Below are 9,713 nucleotides of genomic sequence, written 5' to 3'. Positions count from 1 at the left end.
GGCTTCCAAAAAATGAATGAAGACATTGTATTAAATATTTTTTTTTATGATTTAGTTTGTATAACCTTGATTTAATTTAGTTATAAATGTTTTTCCATTTTTGATATATAAGTTGTTTTTTATATGAGGGCATTAATTTAGGATTTTGCATTGGTAATTGAAAACCAATCGACCGACCCTGATTACTTTTGCCTTCACAAATAAAACTATAACATCTAACTTCCAATTCTACCACAATTTTGCCTTCACAAATAAAAGCTATAACATCTAACTTCCAATTCTACCACAATATTTGCCAAAATATGCCCTTAATGTTTTACCTAAATTTTTAGTTGGAATAAATAATAGTCAAACACTTCTCCCCTACTCCACAAATAAACGCCGCTGGTTCTAATAAAAAAAACTAAATTCGTAGATTTATAGCTAAAAGATAATGACACTATTATTTCCTTTTTCTATATAATAAGAAGTGGGTGAGAACTAATTACCTAATAATATAACGATAATCCATTTTAATAATTTTTTAAAATATACGGTCGATTGACTTTGTAAACCATATAAAAGTATTGTATCAATTATTCGACCATTTCTCATCTATATAATATTCGCCAATGATTACCACTTGTTATATGAAAACCAAAAGAATAAGAAGACTTATGTAAATTCATTTTTAATATAAGGTTTTAAGTTGATTGGATTTACAATTTGTTTATAATAGTATTTATATTTTCTTTTGGATAAATTTCTAATTTCTAAATACATTTAATATTAAACTTCGTAATTATGCCATTTTACAAACTCATGTGAATCATAAGTTGATCTTAGATAACACATTAAAACTTTTTATTTGTTTCAATAGTCAATTTGAGTTGTTTTCGATTCTCTTATCTTACTATTTTGAGTAAACTATGGTTTTGGTCCCTATGGTTTGCATCTATCAAGTTTGGTCCCTTAACCACTTACTTTACCCCTCTCTCCACCCCAAATTAATAAAATCTATAAACTAAATAAACCAAATTTGTCATATATTCATATTCAAACATACCATAAAATAACTCGTCATTGTATATGGGGTTGACATTAACCGACTATATGACCAAATTTGATAGATATTACAACCCGAAGGATATAATTTGTATCATTTTTTTGTCAAAACTAGAACTAAACCTACAAAAAAAATGCAAACCATATAGACTATTGTAACTTACTTGATATTTTTGTAGGAAATGCAACTTATTTTAAAAATAAAAATAATAAAAATACTCTAGTTTAATAAAGATATTCAATAAATTAAAATATATTGTTATTTTTAATATTTTTTTAAAAGTTTTAGTATCTGTCTATTTAGTATGTCACGCTCACAAAGACTAGTAAAAGTGTAAAAACGCGATTCGGTCCTCATCAGTCGTCACCTACCCCCATTACACACACACTAAAACACACACAAAAACTCCGTAAATTCAACGTTTTCTTCTAACCTAATTCCCCTAAATTCACTCAAATCTCTTTAAAACCCATCTTCCATCCGCCATAGATCCCTAATCCCACATTGGGTTTCTTCTTTTCTCCCATTGATTTCATCAAATTTGATTAATTAATCACTCAGATCCAGTCCACCAATAGCAATGGGGAAAGGAGGAGCCCTAAGCGATGGCGTATTGAAGAAGATCATTCTTTCATACACCTACGTCGCAATATGGATCTCCCTCAGCTTCACAGTCATCGTCTACAACAAATACATCCTCGATCGGAAGATGTACGATTGGCCTTACCCAATCTCACTAACCATGATCCACATGGGTTTCTGTTCTTCGTTAGCATACATCCTCGTCAGTGTTCTCAAAGTCGTCGAACCAGTTCAGATGACTCGCGATATTTATCTCAAATCCGTCGTTCCAATCGGTTTGCTTTATTCTCTCAGTTTATGGCTTTCGAATTCCGCTTACATTTATCTCTCTGTTTCTTTCATTCAAATGCTCAAAGCTTTAATGCCTGTCGCCGTTTACTCCATCGGCGTTTTGTTGAAAAAAGACGGGTTTAAAGGCGATACCATGACTAACATGCTATCGATCTCCTTCGGTGTTGCCATTGCCGCTTACGGCGAAGCTAAATTCAATAGCTGGGGTGTCATGTTACAGCTTGGTGCTGTTTGTTTCGAGGCTACCCGATTGGTTTTGATTCAGATCTTGTTGACTTCGAAAGGCATTACATTCAATCCAATTACTTCTCTTTACTATGTCGCTCCTTGTTGTTTTGCCTTCTTATCTATCCCTTGGATCATCGTTGAGTTTCCCAAACTCAGAGATACCTCAAGTTTCCATTTCGATTACTTCATCTTTGGCACAAATTCTTTGTGTGCATTCGCTTTGAATCTTGCTGTGTTTTTACTTGTTGGAAAGACTTCAGCATTGACGATGAATGTGGCCGGAGTTGTCAAAGATTGGTTGTTGATTGCGTTTTCTTGGTCTGTGATCAAGGACACTGTGACCCCCATTAATCTACTCGGTTATGGCATTGCTTTCTTGGGTGTTGCTTATTATAATCATGCGAAATTACAGGCACTTAAGGCTAAAGAAGTAGAAAAGAAGGCAACCCAGGTTGATGATGAATCTGGTAAACTGTTAGAGGAGAAAAGTGCAGAAAAATCTTCAGACAATTGATATATGATTGGTTTAAGCCTAATTACACAAATTAGGAAAGGGAATCAAGATTATGAGTTAGAAGCCCTAGAATCTTTTTTTTTTTGGTGTATTTGTTAGTAAGTTATTTATATGTGATTTAACGTTTATTTATTTGATGTTATATTGGGGTTTTGAGAGTATTGAACTCTTGGTGCCAATATGTGCAAGTGACCAGAGAAAAAGACTTGTCTTTTATATGTTATTTATATTTAAAGATCCTTCATTTGGTAATGTATTTATCTCAAATTTGTTTTCTTTTTTCTCTCTTTGTGTGTCATGGTTCTTGATACATTGTGTTATGTGTAATTTATTTGCTTGCAAATCTTTTATAATTTGTATGGAGAATATGTTTGAGAGGAAGCAAGAGCGATATAATGCGTGAAGATTGTTGTTCAAATCATTTGTTTGTCTAATCGTGTTGCTCTTGTTGTGGTGGGTTCCGTTCGACTACTTAGTTAGACGAGGCATACAAAATTGGACCGACTTTCTAAAGCTATAACGTTATTTTCTATGGAAGTAATGTTATGTTAAGGGTCAGCTTGATATGATTTTTAACGAGTCTAATAAAAGAAAGACAAAGTTTGATTTGGTCGTGCAGTTTGATATCATAATTAAAACTCTCTGTGTCGCTTACTAAGTAGTTAAACTAGACATATAATATTGGACAGACTTTCTAAAACTATTTTTTATGGAAGTAATGTCTTTTAAGGGGTAGCTTGATTCTTAAAGAGTCTGATTAAAGAAAGATCGAGTATGCTTCGATTGGATTATACCATAATAATAAGCATTTGATATGTCTCTTCCTTTATCCGATTAAAGATGGATTTGATTCATTTAGAAATTGATTCAATTAACCACTATCAAAACTAGGGGTGGAATTGATACGGTACCAATTCATTTTTCTCTAAACCGTGTACCGTACAAACTATAATCGGTAACAAAAATTTGTTACTGGTACCGTACCAAGTATACTTGGTACCAATATAGTTGGCTACCAATAAGTTTGGTTGGTACAAATTAATAATGATATATACCAACTTCTTTTAATTTTTATTGTAAGATTTTAAAATAAGCAAATACATTAAGTAATTTTGATGTTTAATATAGAAAATAGTTACGTAGTTCTTTTAGTTTACAAAAGAATTCTATTGAAGTAACATTAAATTAAAGTTTTCATTTTGTGCTTTAACGTGATAATAATTATTGACTAATGCGACCAAATGGGTTGCATAATGTTCTTAAAAATGTAAACACTAAACACAATTAGCAGTTGAAATATACGATTTCGTTTATATATATATATATATATATATATATATATATATATATATATATATATATATATATATATATATATATATATATATATATATATATATAATAAATGAATTGTACGGTATTACCATGATATTTTAACTTTTGTACCATAAACGTACCAACATTACTCAATTGGTACGGTACTACCAATCAAACATGTTGGCTACCAACTATATTGACTATCAACTTTCTTGGTTCAATTGGTAACATGTTGGTTTGTTGTTCATGGTAGAATTTTACCAACCCTAATCAAAACAATCATTCAGTATGAAACATTTCAAATTGAAGTTGACCCATATTCGAATTTGACAAGCTTCAATCTTAAAATGGTTAAAAATCTATATTGATGGCGAATTGTTATTTTACATCATAATATGGTCTCTAAAACTAGTTTTTGTTTAGGTTTTACAAATATGACTTGTTATAGCATTGGCAATTGGTTACTACTTAGACATGAAAGTGTTTGACACGTAGCTTTTAAAAACTTTTAACTTTTAACTTTTAGAAAAAAAAATGTTCAGCAATAGAAGCTTTTAGCTTTTAACTAAAACAAAAGCTACAGATCCGAAATCAGATTGACCACCCACCCTATCAACGTAGTTGATTTTGTCAGAGTTTATTTTCTATATTACAAACATCCACGACCTTCTATCATTTCATTAGTTTGTTTATATATGTTGTAATTTATATTTTTCTTTTAGTTTATATTACATTTGTTACTCATTGTAATTCTTTTTTCATTTAGAGGTGATGAATAAAAAAAAATCAAGCACCTTCTATTGGAAACGATTTCAATGGTTCCAGAATCGGTTCTAAGAATGTAGAAAATAGATACGACCGATTCCATAATTCCAAAAATCCATCGGTTCTGATTCATATCAAAATTTTCGGATACATGCCTATATTCATGTTCCTATAACACCAAATCACCCCAAAAAAAGTCACACAAACCACATCCAAACATATCAAATTTGTCCAATCCAACATCCTTGAAACCAAACTCACATAGGGAATTGTAAACTCCCATCACCGAGTGATGTGCACATCAGTATAATTTAAACCAAAAAAGGCTAGATTATTGGTATGGTTAACAAATCATAATAACGTAGATAATATATCACATTCCTAATTTATTGCTAAATTTTGAATTCAAATTAATTTCTAGATTTTATTACAATTTATTATTCCTTAATAATTAAAATTTTAAAAATTTAAACCTCTTAAAATATGTGATTTATATCAAGTGAATTGAAAAATACAAAGAAACGACATATGACATCATTATGATTAAAAAGATGACACGAGATATATTTATGTTTCGTGTATTAGGATAGATAAATGTGGTGATGATTTTACACCCTTATTGTAAGGGAAGTAACGTAATGTTGGAAAATTTGATAAAATTATGTATTTTTACTAAATCATGGACACTTTTAAATAAGTATATATGTTGTATATATAATTAATCTTTAGTGATTTGTGTTCTCCTATGTGAGAGATTCAAAACAATATATAATATGTCCAAAATAGAGTATTTGTGAATGATATATCGATCCTCAAAGTTTAGTATTTGGAATGAAATTTGGAAAAACCAAGTGGGTGTGGACTCATCGGAGGAAGAACAAAACTTTTAGTGGGTTTATAATCATGATGGTGTAAGTGTAACACCCGAAAATATGAGGAGCAATTTTGGGAAAGAATCACCTTTTGAGGATTTGACGTAATGTGTTGGAGGCACCAACAAGGCGTGTCCAGATATGAGGAAACATGGATTTTATTAAGGACAATACAAAGTGTTGCCTCTTGGAAAACGACGTGTTGATGGCTGGTGATGAAACCCTAATCTTTCGGGTTTTGCTCTTTATTTAAAGGAATATGGAGGCTAGGGTTTGTTTATCCTTTGCCCCCATCAGCTCCTCAAGCACTGAAAGAAACCATAATTATCTTTTCCTCCCATTATTGAGCTAGTTTGGTGTTTTGGAGCTAAGGAAGGAAGAAGGTGGAAGAAGGAAGCAAAGATCCAGCAAGCAAGCCCCCATTCTTCAGTTTGTCACTCTTCAGGACCTTGGTAAGTGTCCAAGACTTGATTTTTATCATTCAAAGTTGTTAGATCTTGGGTTTTGTCCCTTATGCTTCTTGTTCTTGAATGTTGAAGCGGTTAGATCTCATAAAGTTTGAAAATTTATGAATATCCAAGTCAAGGTGACCTAGTATTATCTTGGATTTGGTCTATAATCAAGTTTTGATGCCATGCATAAAGATTAGGTCATAAGTCTTCATTTTGACCTAATATGGGTTCAAGACATGAATTTGACATGTATGTCTATAAAGCACCAACCTTTGGGATGGTTTTGGTGCTAGACTCACTTCTGGAAAGGATGGACTTTGGACATTAAGGATTAAATGCCTATTTGTTAAGCCCTTGCATTATTAAGCTTTTTGGATTGGGCTTTGGACCTTCTTGGGTAGTTCCAATGGATAAAGTTGGAAACTTTATCCTTCCGGATCACATTTTGGACTAGATCTGAGCTTTGAAGCTCTTGGAATCAAAGAAAATGAATTAATGTATTAAGGTGTTGGAACTTTGGCAAACACGACGCGTTTCTAAGTCAACATGACATGTTGGTCGGGATCTTCCCCACTGTTTGGATGCAGGCGGAGCATAACATGTTTCTAAGTAAACATGGCGTGTTGGCGTCAACATGGACGGTTGACTTTGACCAAGTTTGACCTAAGGGTATTTGAAGTATTTTGGGTGGTATCTAAGGATTGATCACTGTTTGATGAATAGGTGTTGGTTGGAGCTGAGATTCAGAGTCGGGACCTCATCAGCTATAAATAAGATCGAGAGGTGAGTTTGCCTCACTATACTTTTCGGTCGAAGGCACCAAGGCCGACCCTATGGATTGTTATCCTGGTTTATTGTATGATTCTGTTCAGTAGTGATCTGTTGGATCTGTATCCTGGTAGATAGGATGATGTTATGCCCAGTGATATGTAGATCTACCTGTTTGTCTATTGATTGATTACATGTGTATATGTTACATGTTGGGTTGAGGTTATACTGCTTTGTGCTATAGCCAACAAACGCTGGGGCATTCCAGTTATGAGCTGAGGACCAGGTGGTATGCCAGACTCATACTGAGGGCTTAGGTGCATTCTAGATACGAGCTGAGGACCAGGTGGCTCCCTACACTTAAGTCCTACTATGTATCTCAGGTGTTAAGAATACAAATATAGTACCTTTTAATCAAGTATCATTCATGATAGCGATCCATGAGATGATCTTGATGCGGGTCAGTTCAATACTAGTTCTCTGACGAGTACCTATGAAACTTGGTTACAACCACTTGCCTACTTTCATCTAGTGAGAGTCAACCAATCCATTTCATATTAGTCTTACTTCATAATTGCTCCCACAATTATAACCGACTATGAACTTTTAGAATAATAACATTATTCATAGATTAAACATGTTAATATAGAACACAAAAAGTATTAATGTGATGACTATATCCCAATATACCATAACATTATCTAATGGTTGTTGTTATAATGTTCCAATATCCAAATACTAAATCCAAATCAAAAATACATTTATAGAATAATAAAGTTTTATAGCTGAAGTGTGACCATTCATACTTAGCTCAAAAGAATGACTTTATCAATGGATCTGACTAAATTTAGTTTGTGTGAATTCTGTGAATACTATCATCTTGATACTTAACTTTACTTTAAGTATAGTTATATATTTTGGAGAATATGATTGGTGTTCTTTTGTGACATAGAGTCTCTTAGCTTGATTAAGTATACTCTCGAAGTCACAAATATTTCTATATGATCATTGAATGACAGAAATCAACATAGTTTTTCAATGACCCCATTCATCCAATCATATTTGAATTCAACTTCTAAGGTAGTGCATTCTTATTTGTAGTAGATTGTGTCATTGTGTTTTGCTTGGACCTCATTCCAACAAGACTTACCCTTCATTCCACAATGAATGTCAAAATCCAATTATAATTCATAATTATTTATATCTGGTTAGAAATTAACATCATGTGTAGCTCTTTCCATAAAGATCCTTTCTAAACTGATTGTCTCATATACATTCTATTAGTTTTTCTAAAGTACTCTTAGTCATCCAGTGACTTAACCATGTATTGAATTAGTATCCTATGACATGCTTACATCATGATCAAATACCGTGTCCTATGCATAATATGGTGTAAGTGATGAATTCATTTGCCAAGCAAATGGAATATAAATAATTTCCTCTCGTTTAAACCTATGAGTTATGTACTTTTGAGGCTAGCTCAAAATGGTGCCATCTGACAATGCCAAGAATTCTTCAAAAGAATATTACGTCTTGATCCCTTTCAATATATTGCCAATATATGTATAAGGACATGAAAACTTTAACATTCCTATTATCTATCCCTTATAGATTTTACATTTATCTCTCTGTTTCTTTCATTCAAATGCTCAAAGCTTTAATGCTTGTCGCCGTTTACTCCATCGGCGTTTTGTTGAAAAAAGACGGGTTTAAAGGCGATACCATGACTAACATGCTATCGATCTCCTTCGGTGTTGCCATTGCCGCTTACGGCGAAGCTAAATTCAATAGCTGGGGTGTCATGTTACAGCTTGGTGCTGTTTGTTTCGAGGCTACCCGATTGGTTTTGATTCAGATCTTGTTGACTTCGAAAGGCATTACATTCAATCCAATTACTTCTCTTTACTATGTCGCTCCTTGTTGTTTTGCCTTCTTATCTATCCCTTGGATCATCGTTGAGTTTCCCAAACTCAGAGATACCTCAAGTTTCCATTTCGATTACTTCATCTTTGGCACAAATTCTTTGTGTGCATTCGCTTTGAATCTTGCTGTGTTTTTACTTGTTGGAAAGACTTCAGCATTGACGATGAATGTGGCCGGAGTTGTCAAAGATTGGTTGTTGATTGCGTTTTCTTGGTCTGTGATCAAGGACACTGTGACCCCCATTAATCTACTCGGTTATGGCATTGCTTTCTTGGGTGTTGCTTATTATAATCATGCGAAATTACAGGCACTTAAGGCTAAAGAAGTAGAAAAGAAGGCAACCCAGGTTGATGATGAATCTGGTAAACTGTTAGAGGAGAAAAGTGCAGAAAAATCTTCAGACAATTGATATATGATTGGTTTAAGCCTAATTACACAAATTAGGAAAGGGAATCAAGATTATGAGTTAGAAGCCCTAGAATCTTTTTTTTTTGGTGTATTTGTTAGTAAGTTATTTATATGTGATTTAACGTTTATTTATTTGATGTTATATTGGGGTTTTGAGAGTATTGAACTCTTGGTGCCAATATGTGCAAGTGACCAGAGAAAAAGACTTGTCTTTTATATGTTATTTATATTTAAAGATCCTTCATTTGGTAATGTATTTATCTCAAATTTGTTTTCTTTTTTCTCTCTTTGTGTGTCATGGTTCTTGATACATTGTGTTATGTGTAATTTATTTGCTTGCAAATCTTTTATAATTTGTATGGAGAATATGTTTGAGAGGAAGCAAGAGCGATATAATGCGTGAAGATTGTTGTTCAAATCATTTGTTTGTCTAATCGTGTTGCTCTTGTTGTGGTGGGTTCCGTTCGACTATTTAGTTAGACGAGGCATACAAAATTGGACCGACTTTCTAAAGCTATAACGTTATTTTCTATGGAAGTAATGTTATG

The 9,713-nt window shown here is 32.9% G+C and overlaps 1 protein-coding gene and 1 pseudogene across 1 annotated transcript; both read left to right on the top strand.

Moving 5' to 3' along the window:
- The first annotated feature begins 1,375 nt into the window (after positions 1–1,375).
- Positions 1,376–2,912, top strand: LOC145068570 (putative sugar phosphate/phosphate translocator At5g25400). Its single transcript, XM_079015551.1, has one exon. It carries the CDS (start codon positions 1,626–1,628, stop codon positions 2,658–2,660), a length of 1,035 nt encoding a protein of 344 aa, XP_078871677.1. The 5' UTR covers positions 1,376–1,625; the 3' UTR covers positions 2,661–2,912.
- A 5,542-nt stretch (positions 2,913–8,454) lies between these two features.
- On the top strand, positions 8,455–9,417 carry LOC145070444 (putative sugar phosphate/phosphate translocator At5g25400 pseudogene; annotated as a pseudogene).
- Positions 9,418–9,713: the final 296 nt, after the last annotated feature.

This window comes from Lactuca serriola, chromosome 8 (genome assembly GCF_051521515.1).
Source record: "Lactuca serriola cultivar US96UC23 chromosome 8, Lser_US96UC23_V15, whole genome shotgun sequence".
Taxonomy (NCBI): domain Eukaryota; kingdom Viridiplantae; phylum Streptophyta; class Magnoliopsida; order Asterales; family Asteraceae; genus Lactuca; species Lactuca serriola.
Note: the sequence above shows the minus strand (reverse complement) of the source record. Positions and strands in the feature narration are given on the sequence as shown.

Coding starts and splice junctions, on each gene's coding strand:
- LOC145068570 (XM_079015551.1), top strand. CDS start 1,626: ATGGGGAAAGGAGGAGCCCTAAGCGATGGCGTATTGAAGAAGATCATT.